The sequence below is a fragment of the Notolepis coatsorum genome (genome assembly GCF_963971535.1).
Source record: "Notolepis coatsorum genome assembly, chromosome: 1".
Lineage (NCBI taxonomy): Eukaryota > Metazoa > Chordata > Actinopteri > Aulopiformes > Paralepididae > Notolepis > Notolepis coatsorum.
In genome coordinates this window covers 166,850,340-166,872,804 of record NC_140165.1, presented here as the reverse complement: position 1 = coordinate 166,872,804, position 22,465 = coordinate 166,850,340, and the positions used below count along the sequence as shown (strand labels likewise).

Here is a 22,465-nt window from a genome sequence, read left to right as displayed (position 1 = left end):
CCGCGGCATCGAGACCTCTCCATGTGTTCACTGGTGACACCACCCTCTACACCGCCAGCGTATCGGACAGGGCCTACACCCTACAGGTGAAGGCCCTTCTCCGCCTGGCACGCCGCAAAGACCCCCTGAGGAAGAGGCTCTGTAAGGAGGTCTCCTCCTGAAGAACCCCCAGAGGAGGCTCTGAAACTCCCTGAGGAGGAGGCTCCGAGGCCCTCCGAGGAGGCTTCCCCCCCATATCCCTGTGGGGTCAGCCGACGCACCGGGGAGACAACACTCCAAGGAGGTTGATCCCTTAATCCAGGCCGACTGGTAACAAGAGCAGAACTCGACCTGCGCCTGGAGGACCGAGAACTACACAGGGATGCATAGAGGAGCTGACTGACAACAAGCAGCCCCTCGACAGCCCCCTCCCATCCCCCGGTCGAGCAGGGAGGGAGGGGTGAAAAGAATAGAGTTTACAACTCGTAGTGACATTTATATGACACAACATTCACGATATCAACCCCCGTGACGTTCGGCCCAGAGGAGAGGGGGTTAGGTACATGTGTCGGATCAAAACATCACAAGGGGCGCCACCAAGATGGTCAGCACGCAAACGCACAGCTCCCGGTGGCCCACCTAACGGCCGTGAAACCCCCCGCCAATGTTTGATCTACCCCGGCATCCCCCCCCCCCCCCCCCCCGGAGATGCACGCGAGTCTTCGAGTCTAACCTATAGTGCGCTGGCGCGCGGTAGAGATAAGAACCTCCTTCCTGGCCGACCGCATAAAAAAACGCTGTTTTTATGTTGTTGGACAAACCAGGGCGCGCCAGTCCCGAAGGTGGATTCAATCATTGAAAAACACCCTCGGCCAGCGCTGATACCGGTCTCGTAAGACCAAACGCTGACTTATGATCAGCGTGTATGCTAGTGAAAAACCCGAGAACGTGACGGCGAGTTTCTAACAAGAAAAAGCCCCACAACGTCTCTCCCCGCTGTCTGGGACGACCAGCAGGGAGCTGGTCCCGAAAGACACAGACATGGGTTTCTACATAACGAGCCTGGGAATAAACTGCTCTTTATGCGAGAGGGGAAATAAAAGGTTTATTTAACAGATTGGAGAATGGGCATAACAGCCCAATATACACAACCGTTAAAAGAAAGCAGAGCAGAAGGACAACAGCCTCGACTGCACCGCGGTACCTCCCATTTACAATGTCAGTGGCCTGCAGTGCAGGTCCTGTAACTCACGGATACATCTCTCGGCCAATAAGAAAACGCGAAGCCTGTGACGTCTTCAATGGCCTGCTTCGCCAACAGAGATTGAATCTCGTCGGCCAGGGCTGTCCCTGCCGTGGACTATGACAATAGAGTGTATCAAACCCAAAAACGGAGGGTGGGGGTGTGCAAACTGTAACACAAGCCCCACTCTCAACGTTCTCTCCATCCACACCAACATGTGGCACTTCTGTAGCCACACATGGTAAAAATCGCAAAGCGGCCTCGCTGCCGACCGGCGCCGGCCCGTTAAGAATCGTAGATAGGTGGCCCGGTCCCTCCCGCTGCTTATTGCAAAAAGAGAGAGAGAGAGAGATAATCTGTAAAGCATTCCCGGTAACTGGAGAAAGGTATTCCCGTAACTGAGAATACCTTGAGGTACCAGGAATACCATGCCTAGGTATTCTTGGTTACCTAAATAGGTATTCCCGTAACCTGATAGGTATTCACGGTAACTTTAGATATTGATATGTATTCCGGTGACTTGTGAAAAGGAGAGGTTACCAGGAATACCATTACCATATAGGTATTCACGGTAACTTATATGTATTCCGGTAATTAATTAATTGAAGCTAACACATCATGGAGGCCCAGGCCGTTAGCTACAAGCTACACACACACACCCCCCCCTACATGTGCCCCCCCCTACATGTGACCCCCCCCCCTACATGTGACCCCCTCCCAGCTCCTGTATCTTGTCTCATCAGGGCAGAGAAAGTGCTGACGAGACAAAACGGAGCAGAGCTGATTGAGATCAATGAAGATACACTGTTATCTCACACACACACATTCTGTACACACACACATACTGTACACACATACTGTACACACACATACTGTACACACACACATTCTGTACACACACACATACTGTACACACATACTGTACACACACATACTGTACACACATATTGTACACACATACTGTACACACACATACTGTACACACATACTGTACACACATACTGTACACACACATACTGTACACACATATTGTACACACATACTGTACACACACATACTGTACACACATACTGTACACACATACTGTACACACACATACTGTACACACACATTGTACACACATACTGTACACACACATACTGTACACACATACTGTACACACATACTGTACACACACATACTGTACACACACAGTACACACACATACTGTACACACATACTGTACACACACACAAATACTGTACACAGATACTGTACACACACATACTGTACACACATACTGTACACACACATACTGTACACACATACTGTACACACACACTGTACACACACACACAAATACTGTACACAGATACTGTACACACACATACTGTACACACATACTGTACACACACATACTGTACACACACACTGTACACACACACAAATACTGTACACAGATACTGTACACACATACTGTACACACACATACTGTACACACACACTGTACACACACACTGTACACACATACTGTACACACACACATACTGTACACACATACTGTACACACACATATTGTACACACACACTGTACACACACACATACTGTACACACATACTGTACACACACATACTGTACACACATATTGTACACACATACTGTACACACACATACTGTACACACATACTGTACACACACAGTACACACACATACTGTACACACATACTGTACACACACACAAATACTGTACACAGATACAGTACACACACATACTGTACACACATACTGTACACACACATACTGTACACACACTGTACACACACACTGTACACACATCAGGGTTTCCGTTAGAAAAAATTGTTGCCGGTCTCCGTGACCTGCAAGATTTCAATCTACCGGACAAATGAGATTAATTCCGGTCATAGTTTATTGAGCTTTAAAACAATTTATAGGCAGACTATATAAAGAATGTCATCCTCAAGGCATGTAGATTTATAATATTATTATTTAAAACTAGGCTACTTTTGCGTATACAGTCATTAATATATTCCAAATAAAATAAGTCCCTCGATACTCCGTGCTGCTGCTGACTTGAAATAAAATAGACCGCGTATGTGGGCAGTCGGTCCGACACTAAACAGCAGTCTGTTATAATCACATTTTTATGAGCTAACGAATTCCGTTATATTGGACATTTGTATTAATTATATCAAGCGAAGAACTGAGAAATTTTGCAGAGAGAGACGGCAACGTTATCGTGGCCGGGTTTGCGTGATGTATTTCTCCACCTCCCAACGACTTGGTGCTGGTCATAATGTCCGGTGAAAACAACTCCCTCCAAGCACAACTTGATCACCCGAACCGTACCAAAACAGGCCAAAATTAAATAGCCCATGCGACGAACGATTCATTACATTCGTTTCATCGTTGCTCCACCAAGCAGCCGGTCCAACAATGAAAGCTGTTATCAGCGCGAGCCGGCAGCAGTTAGTTTGCAAGAAGCATCCAGCTGCAGACCCGCAGAGCAGCTTTCCAGGTCTGGGGACCGCACTGTGCCAGCAAAGCTGGTGGGTTATGTGGGTCTGCAGCTGCATGCCTTCCGCAAATCCAGCAGCAAGCTCTCGCTGAGCGAAGCAACGACAACAAACGCAATGATTGTTTCGTTCACCCAACTCCAGCCCATCCAAATACAATTCAAATAATCAAACTGTGCCCAGAGGGAACTATTTTCACCGGACACTATGACCGGAGAGATTAAATATGTCGGACTTCAACAGATTTTGCCGGCCAAATACCGGTAATTACCGGCTAACGGAAACGCTGACACACATACTGTACACACACACATACTGTACACACATACTGTACACACACACGCATACTGTACACACAAATATTGTACAAACGCATACAGTGTACCCCCACCCACCCACACACACATACAGTACACACACACACTAGGGGCATGGTGACCAGGAATACCTGTTCTTTCCAAAATTCAGTTCAAATGCCATCTTGGAATAACAAATCAACGATTGTGTGCAGACAATTGAAAAATAGAAAAAATTTAAATACTTGTTCTAGAACTGTATTTTTTGCACTTGTTTGTTAAGTTACTGGGAATACCCTTTCCTTGTTTTTGCTCATTTTAACAGACAAAACACAACACATTCTAGTAATTCTGGTTTACACCTAACCCTTATTATTGCTGTTATGATTTCCAAAAATAAAATCTCACCAATCTTTAGTAAAATAGGAGATTTAAGTGTTTATCTGGAATTGTGAGGATAGGTATTGGCGGTAACCTGGGATCAATATGTGAAACGTAATTATCTCCTAAAATAATTGGCCACAAAAGACTAAACTCATTTTGGTTGTTCATTGGGGTGCCAAGATCATGCCCAAAACATATCATGCATCTGCCATGAAAATTAAGCCTTTTTTGTTTGTTATCAATTGAAGGCCATGAACTATGTTGACTCATATCCCATACCCGGATTTTTCCTTCAGATTCAGCTACATTTGAATTCTCTTGAGATAACTCTGGGAGAACTATGGTATTATGTTACATGATGATGATATCCCTACAAAACGACCAAAACATTTTAATTCTCTTAAATTGGAGGAGATAGTGAATTGGTATTCCCGGTAACTTAGGTCAACTTTAGAGGTCCGCCATCCCTCATTACATGATTTTTTTTTTAAAGTTGAATTATTTGGCATCTATAACAATCATTCTTGACATGAGAAAAGATTTTAATGTTGTTCGTATAACATCCTGGGTTATATGGCTTAGAAATGGGGCAGGTTACCGGGAATACATGCGTTACCCATATAGAGAGAGAGAGAGAGATTGATTTGCTAAAATACAGTTCTTAATTTTCTCACTTCCTATGTGAGAATGTTAGTTATTATGTTCTCAATGCCCATAACATTGTATGAGTTGTGTGGAAGCGTTTGCTAGTTCTAGTGCTACCCCTTTGTACATTGTGTCTGACAAGTTAACAATAAATAATGGTATCAGGAATACATTTGCCTCCTGCGTGAACTGTGCATAGCTGAATAGACTGTATTTTAACGCAGGTTATATGGTGGTACTTGGAGAGCCAGCTACGTTCTCAGGTGGTACTTGGTGTAAAAAGTTTGAGAACCACTGTTCTATTGTATTCTAGGTGAGTTTGAGCGTGCTGCAGGTTATTGTCACAATACTCTACAGAGACAGTTACAACTGAACCAGTACAGTCAGATGGAGTGGGCCATCAATGCTGCCACTCTCTCCCAGTACTACATCACTAAGGTAACCATGCTGCCACCCTCTCTCAGTACTACATCACTAAGGTAACCATGCTGCCACTCTCTCCCAGTGCTACATCACTAAGGTAACCGTGTTTATGTTTGTGTTGTTCAGGGGCTTTACATGGAGGGTAGACACTGTCTGTCTGCAGCTACTGTCGTTGCAGGCCAGGCTGGAGAGGTGCCTTCTGAGGATGCTGCTCAGGAGAGTAAGTTCAGACTGTCTGTCTGTCTGCTAGCCTCTCTGTTTGTATGAAATAAAATACATATCTTTTCGTCTTGTGTCTATATCTTATCTGATCTTATATGTTGTCTAGTCTTATATCTTGCCTTGCCTATAACTTGTCTAGTCTATATCCTGTATAGTCGATATCTTATCTAGTCTAAGTAGTCTTATATCCTGTCTAGTATATATCTTATCTAGTCTTATATCTTAACTAGTCTATATCTTGTCTATATCTTATCTAGTCTATAATCTTGTCTAGTATATATCTTGTTTAGTATATATCTTACCTAGTCTATATCTTATTTAGTCTTATATTTTGTGATTTGTCTAGTCTATATTGTCTGACTAGTCTATATCTTGTCTAGCCTTGTATGTTATCTTGTCTCTTGTCTAGTCTTATCTAGTCGTATGTATTGTCTAGTCTATATCTTATATTGTCTCTTGTCTGGTCTATATCTTATCCAGTCTCATATAATATCTAGTTGTATATCTTGTCTAGTCTTATATCTTGTCTAGTCGTATATCTTGTCTAGTTTTATATCTTGTCTAGTCGTATATCTTATCTAGTTTTATATCTTGTCTAGTCTTATATCTTATCTAGTTAGTGAAAGTAAATGAGAACAAAACTGAAATTCTAATTATCGGCCCCAAAACAAAAAAGAAACGTTAATAAAGAACCTGGGAGGACTAACCCCTTGGATCAAATCTGAGGTCACAAGTCTCGTGGTTATCATAGATTCACAACTGAACTTCAATTCTCATATTAACAAAGTGACCAAAACATAGTTCTTTCATCTCAGAAACATAGCAAAAGTACAACCATTTATGAATCAAAACAATGCTGAGAAGCTAATTCATGCATTCATATCTAGCCTGTTAGACTACTGTAATGCACTTTTCACAGGTCTCCCTAAGAAAACCACAGATGCTTCAGCTAATCCAAAACTCTGCAGCCCGACTGCTAACCAGAACCAAAAGGAGAGAGCACATTAGTCCAGTCTTAGCTGCTTTACACTGGCTTCCTGTAACATTTAGAATTGATTTCAAGGTCCTTCTCCTTACATACAAAGCTCTAAATGGAAAGGGATCTAGCTACATCACCAACACTCTAATAAATTACAGGCCAGCAAGAACACTGCAATCATCAACTGCTGGACTACTAGAGGCTCCCAGAAACAGTCAAAAGAGGATCGGTGATGCAGCCTTTATCAACAACTACGCCCCAAAACCATGGAACAAACTACCCAAAAACATCAGGGAAGCCAACTCGCTAGATATCTTCAAAAGACAGCTTAAAACAGGCATTTAAATTAAACGTCAGGGATATCCTGACACAAATTGTACTTTACCTGCACTATTCTTACTCTGCCTACTTTTATACACTTCCTATCAAATTAATGTGTCAGTTCTATGCTAATTTGATCTCACTACCTCTTATGCACTGTAATTCTAAGAGCGCTGCTCTGTTGTAATTCAAAACTGAACTTTGTAAAGAAACTCAAAGTTGAGAGCGATGCTCTGTTCTATAAGGTAATTTAGAACTGTACTTTGTTGTAAAGAAACTCAAAGTTAAGAGCGATGCACTGCTCTGTTGTATGTTAGAACTTTGTAAAGAAACTCAACGTATTAAGAGCGATGCACTGCTCTGTTGTTCTATTAAGTGTTATGAGCGATGCTCTTTTGTAAATCTTATTGTATATTTTTATTGAACTATTTTATCACACTTTTTACACACTTTTTACTCTGTTCTATTTTATTATTTGTATTACTGAATGAAACCATAAACGGAGGCCTATTGGGATGCTAGATCCTAATGTGAAAAACTGATTTACCTTACCTTGCTACCTTTTTTATGCTCGCTTATGCCTGTATTTCTTACTGCTATAAAGCACTTTGAACTGCAATTTCTGTATGTAAAGTGCTATACAAATAAAGTTATTAGTTTTATATCTGGTCTAGTCTTATATATTATCTAGTTTTATACCTTGTCTAGTCTTATATCTTGTCTAGTCTTATATCTTATCTCTAATCTAGTTTGTATGTCAGCTGAGGTAGAGGGTGTTGTTTGTCTCTCGTCCCAGGTGAGGTAGAGAGTGAGCGGAGGGAGCAGCTTCGCCAGAAGAGAGCAGAGATCGCCAGATGTTGGATCAAATACTGTCTGAACCTGCTGCAAGACTCCAAGAAACTACTGGAGGTAGAGAGAGATTAACCTAACACTGACTCCTAGAGGTAGAGAGAGATTAACCTAACACTAACTCCTAGAGGTAGAGAGAGATTAACCTAACACTAACTACTGGAGGTAGAGAGAGATTAACCTAACACTAACTCCTAGAGGTAGAGAGAGATTAACCTAACACTAACTACTGGAGGTAGAGAGAGATTAACCTAACACTGACTCCTAGAGGTAGAGAGAGATTAACCTAACACTAACTCCTAGAGGTAGAGAGAGATTAACCTAACACTAACTCCTAGAGGTAGAGAGAGATTAACCTAACACTAACTCCTAGAGGTAGAGAGAGATTAACCTAACACTAACTCCTAGAGGTAGAGAGAGATTAACCTAACACTAACTCCTAGAGGTAGAGAGAGATTAACCTAACACTAACTACTGGAGGTAGAGAGAGATTAACCTAACACTAACTACTGGAGGTAGAGAGAGATTAACCTAACACTGACTCCTAGAGGTAGAGAGAGATTAACCTAACACTAACTACTGGAGGTAGAGAGAGATTAACCTAACACTAACTACTGGAGGTAGAGAGAGATTAACCTAACACTGACTCCTAGAGGTAGAGAGACCACAGGCTAGAGAGACGGTTGTCCCCTCGTACAGTGTGTCACTCGCACGTTAAAGCTGCAGTAACTGTTTTGTCTGTGTGTGGAGGACAACATTAGGGAGCTGGATACAGATCGTCAGGAGTAACTGTTTTGTCTGTGTGTGGAGGACAACATTGGGGAGCTGGATACAGATCGTCAGGAGTTGAGGAGATCGATGAGGGCAGAGGAAGAGGAGGAGAGGAAGACTGCCCTTGTGTTTGGTTCAGAAGACACCTACCATTCTATCATCGGCCTGGAAGAAAAGGTACTATTACTACTACTACTACTACTCCTGCTGCTGCTCCTACTAACACTATTATTCCTCCTGCTACTGCTGCTAGCCTGCTACTAACACTACTACTATTATTATTACTACTACTACAATTACTACTATACTGCTGCTGCTGCTACTATTACTATTACTACTGCTATTATTACTACTACTACGATTACTACTAGAGCCCGAAAGATACTGGATTTTTGAGGCAGATGCCGATACCAATATTTGGGAGTAAAACAATTTGGATGTCAATATATCGGCCGGTATTCAGACACATCTTTAGATGTGAGATGTAAAATACTTACAAAGATATGTACATGGTGGTGGGATATTTTACAGTTGAACAGAATTTACTGTGAAAATGAATATATATATATATATATACGGTATGTGTGGTTCCATTGACCCCATTCTCATTCAGATATCTTGAGGTGAGAAGTCAAGGGAGACCTTTGAAAATGCCCATAGCATGTACCTCCCATCAAATTACCCTAGCTTAAAATTTGGAGAGAAATCGACTTCCTTTGCCAGTGAGCTAGCATGACATGGCTGATTCCTCAAGATATCTAGTTTGAGTTTCATATGATGGCAGTATCTTTGCTAGCTTAAAAATGTGCCCACTAGAGCCCTTTTAAAGACTGCTAATCAAACACCGGGATACCGGTGTGTCTCCATAGTAACCATGGTAACCAGATGTTGTGTTTCCAGGTCAGCTGTTTGTATCCGTTGGACTTCACTGAAGCCAGAGCTGTTTTTCTGGTGGGACAGAACTACGTTACACAGGTACACACACACGCAGGTCAAATAGGAATGTTTTTTAGTAGGGATGGGTCATAAAATAAATAGTTTGCAGGGATCAACTTTTGTGATCTGGTCGTTCCTTTTTTGCTTTATATGCGGCACAATAATAGTTTTATCTCGATTTATCTTGTTTTCATGATCGTGGGAAGCCAAAATTGTAATTTAAATTAAAACTTGATTAATCGCCCAGCCCTACCAAATTTCATCGAACTATTATGTTATTCAATTTCATTCTTTCAAATGTTTTTATTATGAAGCTTATTAAGAACAAATCTTGGTATTGCCATGCTTCTTTTCAAGTATAAACACATACAAACATGAGGCGACAGTGGCTCGGGAGGTAGAGTAGTCGTCTGGTAATCCGGATGTTCCTGGTTCGATTCCCGCTCCTCCCGGGCAAGACACCCCTAATTGCTCCCGATGAGCAGGTTGGCACCTTGCATGGTTGCCTCTGCCATCGGTGTGAGTTAATGGGTAAAATGTGAACAAATTGTAAATCGCTTTGGATAAAAGCGCTATATAAATGCAGCCATTTACCATTTATGAGGGGGGGAAAACAACGTACACATTAACTGTAGCCTATAACCCATAACCCCCCCCCCCCCCCCCCCCGAACTGCAATTACGATTAAGTTCTTTCTGCAAGATGAGAGACTAGAGGTTGCCACATTTTCTCTAATTCTCTTAACTTGTTCTTCATGATAAAGCGGATTCTCTCAAGGTGAAATGATTATGTTTTTTTGCAGTGATAAGTCCATATGCCTGGAAAAGCTGTTGTGCCTGTTTTCAGTTTCCTTAAATCCTCTATCCCCAATATTATTAAAACTGGATCAGGGTCAGGTGGCGTAACGGAGATTGCGTTCGTCACCAACCCCACGAACCAACCCCGGAGCGGCTAGATTGGCCTGTTCGAATCCAGCTCACAGCTCCGGGGTTGTCACCAGCTTGGCTGGCCGTTCACACTAATACAATTGGCAGTATTAGAGGGTGGGAGAAGCTGGCGGGGTGGGTCCGGGTCGTTGTAAACAGCGACTCCTACAGTTCGGTCGGGGTGCCTGCTAAGCGCAGATAGGACCTGAGTGGGATAGTGTGGTCCTTCCACACGTTACACCCTCTCAGTGAGAGTCCGCGCTGCCAGGTGAAAAGAAGCGGTTGATTGGCTGGACGTGTGTCGGAGGAAGCACGTGGTAGCCTCCACTCTCCCAGATGATCTGACTGTGGGGGGTAAGTGCGCAGCGACCAGGAAGGGGATTGGGAATTGGCATAACGACTAACATTGGGATGGGAGAAAATAGGAGGAAAATAAAAAAAAAAAAAAAAAAAACTAAGATATCAATCCAATAACCTTGTATTTTAGGACAAAGAGCGTAATTATGAAGTAAGTTAGTTCATCCTTCTTGACTGCCAGAGGTGGTGCTTTAAGCACTGGATCACTCATACCAACAGAGTCACAAGGAATCTTGAGGACATACTTTCTCACAGAGTAGAAGCAGGGGAACTGGGCACTCAGGGGCAGTCCTCTCAGGGGCACTCCTCTCAGGGGCAGTCCTCAGGGGCACTCCTCTCAGGGGCACTCCTCTCAGGGACAGTCCTCTCAGGGGCTGTCCTCTCATGGGCAGTCCTCTCAGGGGCAGTCCTCTCATAGCCCTTTTACACCGGCCAGGTTCCATGTTGGAGCCAGTTCCCGAACGTAATCTTGCACCGGCCAGCACGTTCACACCGGGATTAATTGGTTCAGAACGTGACAAATCGGTGCTCAGCTGGCACTGGAAAATTGTTGGTTTTTCCTCGCAAACCGTGACATCATCAGTGGGCGTGTCATATTCTAGGCTGTGAAGACGAGTAAACGGGGGAAAGTAGCGAGTCGGCATTGCACTCAACCGATCCATTCAACAGGAAGCGATTTGCGACTGATCTCAAAACCAGATTAGATTTAAATGTATTGTTATGATACAGCACAAGTACAATACACCATCCAACCAGAGTGGATAAAGAAATGCTCCAGAAATGCGTGGAGAAATATGCTGAATATGCTTTCAGCGTTTATTGCGTCATACAAACGGAAAATGGATCTAGCAGATCGACGTCAAATAATTGGAATTGTTTTTCTCCAGACACATCGGCCACAGGTAAGAGGAATCTAATGTTATTTCCAGATCGATTGTCCATTTATTTCATTGCAATCTGTCCGATCAACGTATGGTGTCTTACTAAAGAAAGACGTTAGTGACGATCAAGGAATCATAAACGACCCCCCCCCCCCTTTCCTTCACGCATGATGGAGCATAATGTATAGCGATCATATGCATTTGAAAATTTTAATATAGCGTGTATAGGGACGAAACGGCAATCGATAATGTATAATACGCGTCGGGGCCTATAGCGCGCGTTCTAGGAATGACTCTGCTATACAGTCTAAAAACATATTTTTTTTTTTTTTTTTTTTTTACTTTTTTTTTTTTTTGCGTTTATCGCTTTTCTGGTCAAGCATGACCGACAGAAACAGGTTGAAATGGGATGAAGAGCAGGGGAAGACACTCTGAGAAAATACGTCGGGTCCGGGAATCGAACTTGTGTACCCCAGATCCATGACGAGCACGGTTTTCCCCGACGCAGAAATAGCGCCGAGATATGCGTTGAGCTACGGGAGCTCCCCTCTAAAAACATACTTATATTCTCAACGGTACTAACACGACAATGTATGAATGGAAAAATATAACGTTCCCACATCCAGAACGATAGATACCCGATGTTGAATGGGCCATAGTAATGTCGATATAGCTATAATATTTAAAAAGTTATAGCCCTGCAAAGAAGGTGAGCCACTCCATAGGGTTACAGCACTGGCAGAGTGTGGTATAAGATGGGCATACTGCATGGCACCCAATGTGTCTGACCAATCTGACCAATTAGTTCAACTGGTAAGTCCGCTGGCTGTGGATCCTATGGTCACAGGTTAAAAATTCTTTTTTTTACGTTAATTCATTTATCCACTCTGGTTGGATGGTGTATTGTACTTGTGCTGTATAATGACAATACATTTGAATCGAATCTCATTTTGAAATCGCTACCTGTTGAGTGGATCAGCATGGTGCAATGCCACACCTCGTGTCCATAGGCAGCGTAGCGATTTCAAAATGACATTTGATTAAAATGTATTGTCATTATACAGCACAAGTACAATACACCATCCAACCAGAGTGGATAAATGAATTCATGTTAAAAAAAAAAACATTTGGAACCAAGAGATTTGAACCTGTGACCATAGGATCCACAGCCAGCGGACTAACCAGTTGAGCTGATCAGTCGGATGTTAACTGTGAGTGACTAATCCATCATGTACACTTGTGCCAATTGAGTTTGTCCCAAATTTTTTTTATTGGCATTAACCCATTCTCCGCCAAAATCGCTGTTCAGCGTTATTGCCCGCCATGCGTTGTCTGCCAATATCGCTGTACAGCGTGTTTCAAGTTCATATTTCATATTTTTGTCATGGAATTCATATTTCACCCACGGAGCCTTGTCATATGCTGCGGGAGCCATCACAATTCTGCAACGCTTCAATACCGCCACCTGGTGGCTGATCGGCGAGTTGCAACCGGAAGTGGATCTCTTGTGATACCGGTGCGTCTCCCTATTCCGTCCGGCCACTCGTTTATCGTCCCTGGACTCAAGACACACACCGTGGATATGGATATTTGCCATAACTCAATAATCCACATGATTTGGGCGTATATTACAGGGTGTCCGCGGGACCTTAAAAAGTCTTAAAAAGTCTTAAATTCAACTATCAACTATTAAGGCCTTAATTTGTCTTAAAATGTCTTAAATCCGACTTTCGGAGGTCTTAAAAACATGCCATGTCATCTTATGTTTCATTGTGAAATCTGGGGGGAAACTATTATTAACGGGAGATAAAGTCAGACTTTTTTTTTTCTTTCACGCAAACGGTACGCTGCGCAGTGGGGCGGAACCAATTTATGGTCCTTAATGTGTGTCGCCGTCGGGAGCTATTTCAGAACACCGGAGCATAGGTAACACGTTATTCAAGCCGTAGCGATAACGCTGACGTTTAGTTTAGTTTAATTGATTTGTATTTATTTGCACTCGTTAATTTAACATGGGAAAGTGCAAATTTAATGAGAACTGGCTCGAAAACCCTCTGTTTGCACCGTGGTTGGTCCCAGTGAAAGTACGAGGCCCGCTGCAAACTCTGCAAAAAGGATTTTAAACTGGGAACGATGGGAATAAAAGCAGTCGAGTCACGCATGCACAGCGCTAAGCATGTTACCTCTACAAAAACCCGCCTGCAGACAACTTCAATATCAAATTTCTTTTCGACGCCGTCCACATCAACTGCTCAGGGACAGGTAGGTCTACCACCAATTACATCTGCACCTGTCCGGGTAACGTTCGGCTCCACGCCAAACCCTTGAAGCTGAGGTACTGTGGGTTCTAAATACGGTCGCAAAGCATCAGTCCTACAATGGAAATGAGGGACTAGGAGAGGTGTTTCAAGCGATGTTCCCTGACTCTGTTAGGATCTATGCGTAACAGTACTGTATATTTGCATATCATGTATGTCACAAATGTAACGGTAATATATACCTGTATGTCATGTATATCCCTATGCCATAAATGTCATGTATGTTGTGCATGTCATAAATGTCACTATGAATTGAAAATGGGGGACCCTGATGTAAACAAGACAAACGTCTTTCTCTGGTCTGCATCCCCTTATTATTGTGTGTATTGAGCTGTACTGTATTGTACCCATTCTGAAATCTGTTAAATAAAGTATTCATTCAACCAAACCACAAAAACAAAACAACTGGATGAATGAAAACTTTATTTAACAGATTGCAGAATGGGTACAATACAGTACAGCTCAATACACACAATAATAAGGGGATGCAGACCAGAGAAAGACGTTTGTCTTGTTTACATCAGGGTCCCCCATTTTCAATTCATATTGACATACACAACATAGAATAGATGGAATAGAAATACTTTTATTATCCCGTGGGAAATTTGACACTGCAAATCGCTCAACATTTAAACATTTAGACAGGACAGGTCACGAATTAGAATAATAACACAAATCAATAAAGTTGCCTAGGATAAGAGTAGAGTAAAATAGAATAAAAATGAAATAAAATATACAGAAATAAATACAGTAAAAACATACATGACATCATGACATACAGGTATATACTGTAGTACTGTTACATTTGTGACATACGATATGCAAATAATATACAGTACTGTTACCCAGAGATCATAACAGAAAATATTATATATATATGATGGGGATGAGACTGTACATTAGGAGGAGGGGGGGGGGTTGGACATTTACGGTGGCCAGTTTCGAATTGCAGCCTCCCGTAGGTGCTCTTTAAGAGCGGTTTTGAATGTGGGCAGGGGTAAAGTGGGTTTTAGGAGTGAGGTTAAGCAGTAGTCTGACCAGTTTGTTTTGTGATGTTTGTAATCTTGTTTTTAGTGCCTTTGAGGTGCTTTGGTACCATGAGGTGCAGGCATAGTCGTAGTACCCTTGAATGAGTGTACTGAGAGTACCCATGATTTTTGCCATTTTGTTATCGTGAAATTGGTATTAAATTTAATTCTGAGTGGCATTAAAAAGTCTTAAAAAGCCTTAAATCTGACTGGGCTAAACCTGCAGATACCCTGTATTAGTATTATACAAACCGGAGCTGGATCGCATCGATCCACATCACATAACTGGGATCCGTTTGCTCCACTCTCATCGCCCAACGCTACGAGGAAGCTGACGTAAGTTTCAGCGTTTTTCTTTATCATTTTCGATACAAACTGCTCTGATCTATATATCACCCATACTACATAAATCATTTAACGTCGGTCACGGAATTATAAACACCCCCCCCCCCCCCCCCCCCTCCGTTCACCCGCGGATGTTCAGTCATAACGCTCAGGACCATGTACAGTTGAAATTTTTTATATAACGTTTATCGGTATCAAACGCCATTTGATAATCTAATATATGCATTTATGTCTATCACGTTCTAGGAAATACTGCAGAAAACGATAAAAACATATTTATACTCTAGACGGTATTTTCGTATAAATGTGTGAATGAAAAAGTAAAACGTTCCTACATCCTGAACGATAGCTAATCGATGTTGAATGGGCCATAGTAATGTCAATTTAGCAATACAATTTAAAAAGTTATAGCCCTGCAAAGAAGGTGAACATCTCCATAGACTTATAGTACTGGCAGAGAATGGTTTAGGATAATCAAAGTGGTGGCAGAGAATGGGTTAATGAATCAGATGTCATGCTAATATGTCATGTTCTACAGTAGGACTTACTACTATGATACCCATTAAAACAGTAATTTGAATAATAGAAGCCTACATTGCTGGAACGATTAATTTCAAACGTATACATTGCGTGTGTGCTTTTGTGTGTGCGCTCGCGCGCTGAGGCTCGCTAAGCCTTTCTCCACGCATTATTTTTACCTCCGCCTGAGTAACGCCCCCGTTGATGACGGAGATGGTGGAATGTTGGTTCTGCTTAAATGGGTGTAAACGCGCGCTGGTTTGCCAGAGAGCACCAAGGTTCAGAGTAGGGGTGGACGGTATGGTATAAAATTTATATCACGGTATAATTTGAAGCATAGACGGTAACGGTATATATCACGGTATCATCGTTTTTGATAAAAAAATATTATTTTATATAATTTTTTATTTTTTTTATAAAATATATATATTATATAATTAGACTTGTACTTGTATTATCTGCGAGACATCGCCACCACGCAACAAGCTCCACTGTCTGTGTGTACTCTAGTAGCCTCCAGCTACGGCCAGGATTCTCCGGAGCTGCACCTGGACCTATACTCGAGTAGCCTCGAGCAGAGCTACGGCCAGGATTCTCCGGCGCTGCACCTGGACCCTATTGGCATAACGTTACTTAACTGTGCTCAGCAAGCCCTCAGCTCGAATACGCATCGAATCAGTGTTATAAGACATTGATATCAGAAGCTATCTGTAGATACTGCTAGCCGGATATATAACGTTAATACAACGCCTCAGTGAATTATTTAGTTCAATGGGACATTTCGTTTTGAACGGTGAACTAACTTGCGCTAACGTGAGCTAACAGGTAGCATACACGTCTACTCTCTACTAGACTTTGTGGAGCGTTTGTTGATGTCAGGAGCTATCGGTAGCTGGCCGACTAGATACCGTTCGGTTAGACAATGCCTCATCATGTATTAAACTAAAAGTGAATAGTTGACTGGGTCATTTTGTAACGGTAGCTAAGCTAACGTTAGCTCAGGGAGACGCCGCCGTCCTCCCACTAGACTACTAGACCCGTGTTTACATGCGTGCGGTAGGGGCTGGCACGCCCACTGCGCGAAGCCTCCTAAATAACTTTTTCCAGTTCGCACATATCTATTATCTATGACTAATTCTATCTATTTTTAGGGGCAAATGCGAGTGAAATAGTCGCGCTGTGGTTACATGACGTCATTGCTATTTTAGAGCTGCCCTACCGGTTACACGGTATAGTCAAAATCCATACCGTAGAGCAAATTCATACCGTTTATACCATATACCGTTTATACCGTCCACCCCTAGTTCAGAGGGTTCAGAACGGAGCTGGAGCTTGAACCGGAGCCCGGGCGGTGTAAAAGGGCTATCGGGGGCAGTCTTCTCAGGGCTGCCCATGATGTGGAGACACTTCTGGTAGAGTGGCACCTTGCACCTGATGGCAGGGGGCAGTTCTTTGGACTAATTATGAGAGGCAATCATGTCCTATGCATCCAGCCACATTGAATTGAATTGATCTGAAAACCTTTATTTATCCCCGAGGGGAGATTCAGATGTCCATCACAGCATAACAGCAATTTAAAAACAGTAAAAACAGTTAATGGAAACAGTTAATACATAACATACACTTATTAGTATCTATGTGTTAAAAACAAGATGGACAAATACATTGGGCTAAAATAGAGCTAAAAGTGGTGAAAAGAAACGGGTCCAAACATGATGTTAAATAATTAAATTAATTGGTTACAGTCCACAACCCAGCTCCTCCAGTCCACGGCAGTTAGCCCGTCCTGGCCCTGCCTGGTTGTGGAGCCTGATTGCCACCGGCACAAAGGACTGCCCGAAGCGCTTTGTGGTATGTCGGGGGGGGGATAAGTCTGTGGCTAAACGTGGACCGCATTGCGGTCAGCTCATCATGGGGGGGGTGGCAGGGGTTCTCAAGGATAGCATACAGCTTCCTCCTCGTCCTCCCCTCTGCCACCACCTCCAGACTGTCCAGGTCCGCTCCCACCATAGAGCTTGCTTTTTTGACCAGTTTATTTCTTTTGTTTGTGTTGCTGTTGCCCCCCCCCAGCATACCACAGCGAAGAAGAGGGCACCAGCAACCACACACTGGTAGAACATCTGCAGCAGTTTGCTGCAGACATTAAAAGACCTGAGCCCTCTCAGAAAGATCAGTCTGCTCTGTCCCTTCCTGTAGAGGGCCTCGGTGTTGTCCGTCCAGTCCAGTTTATTGTTCATGAGAACACCCAGGAATTTATAGTTATCCACCATTTCCACCCCCACCCCCTGGATGATGATGGGAGTTGGGGGCTTCCTCCTGCTCCGCCGATGGTCTACCACCATCTGCTTCGTCTTACTGATCATTTTACACATTGATGGCAATGAATTGCTAAGTGCACCCACTGTATTACTAACTTATAAAATCAACCTGAGGTAGATTCGTCACAAATGAACCTATGTTGAACACAGTCTGTCCACCATGCAAAACAAAGCATGCATAACACTTTGCCGAAAAACCTCAGTCACGTCTCTTGACAACTGTCATAATAATGGCTTTCCTTCTGCTCTGACTCCATGTTATCAAGGCATAGGGCTGTTACAAACAATGCAAATATTAAAGTAAAGAAGGTTAATGCATGATTAACTTAGAATGTAAAACAGTACATGGCTCTTTCTTATCTAGGGGATGGCTTACAGTGTTGTTGAATGAGTTGTGCATCTTTGCGCACAGTGGGTATACTAGTGGGATTAAGACATACTAGTCTATTTGCCAACACAATGAACCCGGAAATTGTGGAACCACCAAACTTTTATGATAGATATGGATAGTATGGGTCACCAGCACTTAGAAACTGCCGGATGCTAAGTTGTACATGTTGGGCAACTTTTTTTATTTGCATAATTAGCTACATTTGCATAATCACCTAAATGGACAAATCTCGGAAACTACTTGATCAATTTCAACAATGTTGGAGTGGTTTTGGGGGTTATTTGGGATGCTGAATCCATTTATGATACTCAAGAGTTTCGGAATTGCAATATTTACTGGAATTTACCAAATTTCTATTTCAAGAGAAATTCTGCTGAATAATATTATGGGGAAACTTACTCCTTGCTTACAAGTCTTGGTTATCATAGACTCAGGTCTACTGTAAGCTTTAAGTCCCACATTAACAAGCAATGTTCCCTCTAATTTTTTTTCGGTCTGAGCAAACACTCAAACCTCCTGAGCAGACATCAGCAACTACTGAGCAACATACGTCACCTGCCGATTAACCAGTTAGTTGATAAGCGGCGGTTTGTAAAAAATCTGAGAATCTTAATATCCCTCAATGTCTAACATAAAAATCTATACATTTAGCTGATGCACAGAAATAATACAAAAAGGCATATTATATTCCTTAATCAAATATTTATTTGACCATTGATTGACGATATAGAGCAAAGTCCTTACTTTGGCGGCGGCGGTGTGAGTCGTGTCACTAACTTTTGTCTTTTTAGGAGGCTGACTCGTCATTATTTTATTAATTGAATTATCATGCGACTTCAAGGGGGACCATATTGTGATTTCTTTTATGATACTCGAAGTTTACTCAAAGATGCCTTATCATTTTAATATATTTAAAGTATGCCTCCTCTGTATGGATATAAAATTATTGTTTATTTTATATAACAAAATAATATCTCTCTATAACCAAAGTTACTCAACATGCTGTATTATGCCTAAAGTAATCTATCTGACAAATCTCAAGAAAATAACAATCAACCTATGACAAAATAATATATATTTTCAAGTCTTACTGGACAAAATAAATAACAAGAAAAATATGAAGTAATGTTCTAAATAATACCTCTTCTGTATTAGAAAATTAGACAAAGCTTTAAAGAATATATCTTTGTATCTTTTTAATGTAATGGAAATTATAAAACCGTAACCTCACAAATACTAATTTAAAAGTAGCCTACACTATGCAGTTTCAGATGTTGCAATTAGTGTACTAAACTAATTTATTACACACATAATCCTTAGAATGATTGTATCATAAGCATCTTATCAAACCAAAACATAATTTTCAGGCATCAAAATAGTTTTCAATTATTTTCTTTCTCTCTCTAGCTGCATTCTTCAATCAATTCGGTCAACTTTGCCATCAAACTCTCGCCTCGCACTGCTTTGTTTGTAATGTTTTTCTGTGTCCATGTGAGCTTTGAGATCGCCAGCACCTTTATTAGACACAAAAACATATGGTGAAGCTTTGCACGCATACATTTTCGTGTTGGCAATTTAGGGATGGGTACCTTTCACATTTGAATCGATACCGGTACCCAACGGTACCTTTTTTCTGTACTTTAGTCTCAAGAAATTAAATTTGCCTACCTCAGTCGTGAAAAAAAAAATCCAAACTTCAAATAACTACAATTTTGACAGTTTTCGGCTTGCCATTGCTCCGACTGCTTTGTTGTTGAATCAAGTCAAATCCTAGGTAAGCATATATTGTGCGTGTGAACGTTGACATGAAAAGAAAAAAAGTTTAAAAAAGTTTAAAAAGGTTAAAAAAAGAAAAGAAAAAAAATTCTGTATCTCACTTGATTCGATACTCGGTAGTACCGACATGTTTCGGTTCGGTACCTCAAAAGTACCGAATTCGGTACCCATCCCTAGTTTGGCATTGTGAGCCAGCAATGCTGGTCGGATCTGTCCGCTTCCTGCTCTGTTGTGTGTGTGTCTGTGAGCGCAGTAGCGACTCCCACAAGGCACTGAAAGCAGGGCTTCTCTTGGTAACTTCACACGCAACAGGGTACCGTAGTATTCGGTGCAACGCGCCAGTCAATTTAACTACATGCATATTTTACACAAACGTTTCTGTGCACGACAGATTTCAGATGTGCGCGGGAGCATTTTGCCATGTGCGCACGTTAGAGGGAACATTGTTAACAAGGTGACAAAAGCATAATTCGTCCACCTTAGAAACAAAGCTAAAGTACAACCATTTATAAATCAAAAGGATGCTGAAAAACGGATCCATGCCTTTATTCCAAGCCGACTGAAGAAAATACTTCAGCTTATTCAACTCTCAGCTAGGCTATTACACTGGCTTCCGGTAACATTTAGAATTGATTTGAAGGTCCTTCTCCTTATGTACAAAGCCCTAAATGGACCAGACCAAGCTATATTGGCAATTTTCTTGTCAACTACATGCCCCCAAGAACACTACGATCATCTACTTCTATCATCTTGTATTTTTATTTTCTGCATTGCATTTATTCTGTCTATTTTATGCTCATTTTATGTATTCTAGTGTATTTTCTGCTGTGAAGCACTTTGGGCTGCAATTCTTGTATGGAATTTGTACAAATAACATTTATTATTATTATTGGAGATGGTGGAATGTTGGTTCTGCTTAAATGGGTGTAAACGCGCGCTGGTTTGCCAGAGAGCACCAAGGTTCAGAGGGTTCAGAACGGAGCTGGAGCTTGAACCGGAGCCCGGGCGGTGTAAAAGGGCTATCGGGGGCAGTCTTCTCAGGGCTGCCCATGATGTGGAGACACTTCTGGTAGAGTGGCACCTTGCACCTGATGGCAGGGGGCAGTTCTTTGGACTAATTATGAGAGGCAATCATGTCCTATGCATCCAGCCACATTGAATTGAATTGATTTGAAAACCTTTATTTATCCCCGAGGGGAGATTCAGATGTCCATCACAGCATAACAGCGATTTAAAAACAGTAAAAACAGTTAATGGAAACAGTTAATACATAACATACACTTATTAGTATGTGTTAAAAACAAGATGGACAAATACATTGGGCTAAAATAGAGCTAAAAGTGGTGAGTTATTTGCTACCTCTTATCTAGCAGGGCTAAAATTATTTGAAATGGTTTTGTTAACCCTCCTGTTATCCTCAAATTGACTTTACACTCTTTATCCTTGGGGACATTTTGACCCCAGCAGTTTAAACCTCCAGAAAACTATCATAATCAAAAGTGTTACCCAAATGTATGTTTCAGGTGCTTCATGTTACTTTGTTGATTACCTAAATAACCGTTTAAATAAAACATTACCCCTACTCCCCCCCCCCACCCACCCAATTATACATACATAATATATATTATGTTGTTCAAGTGGGGAGTGGGCCCATGATAACTTTCCGTTTTTGGAAAGTAACGTGTGCTTGTGGTTGAGAGACAACAGGAGCATCTGCACTAAGGGTCTCATTCTCATCAGAGGAGGATGCCTCATAATCAGGGTCTCAGACACATTCTCTCCTATGTCACTTTCACCGTCAAATATCTGTGACAAAACTTCACTGGCAGAAAACTTTTTCTTCAAGGTAATTTTCAAATTAGAGTTTAGAAGGCTGCTATGCAAGCTATGTTTGCTCCTCCCCTATGTTGCGTAAAGTTTAGGTAGTCAAAAATCACAAATAACAAAAAAATTCCAGTCCGGGATATACATTCTAAAATATACAGCCAAAAATATGCAGTAAAATTTACAGTAATAAATGTAGATTTTTTTTTTAATTTTAAGT

The 22,465-nt window shown here is 41.7% G+C and overlaps 1 protein-coding gene across 1 annotated transcript in view; it reads left to right on the top strand.

Annotated features, from left to right (window-relative positions):
- Window positions 1–22,465, top strand: part of kifbp (kinesin family binding protein) — a 78,248-nt gene that overhangs the window by 35,506 nt on the left and 20,277 nt on the right. The window contains exons 5-9 of the mRNA XM_084318373.1: window positions 5,375–5,499; window positions 5,611–5,704; window positions 7,803–7,915; window positions 8,666–8,803; window positions 9,527–9,601. Of these exons, the coding sequence (XP_084174499.1) occupies window positions 5,375–5,499; window positions 5,611–5,704; window positions 7,803–7,915; window positions 8,666–8,803; window positions 9,527–9,601 (545 nt within the window). The remainder of the gene's footprint in view (window positions 1–5,374; window positions 5,500–5,610; window positions 5,705–7,802; window positions 7,916–8,665; window positions 8,804–9,526; window positions 9,602–22,465) is intronic.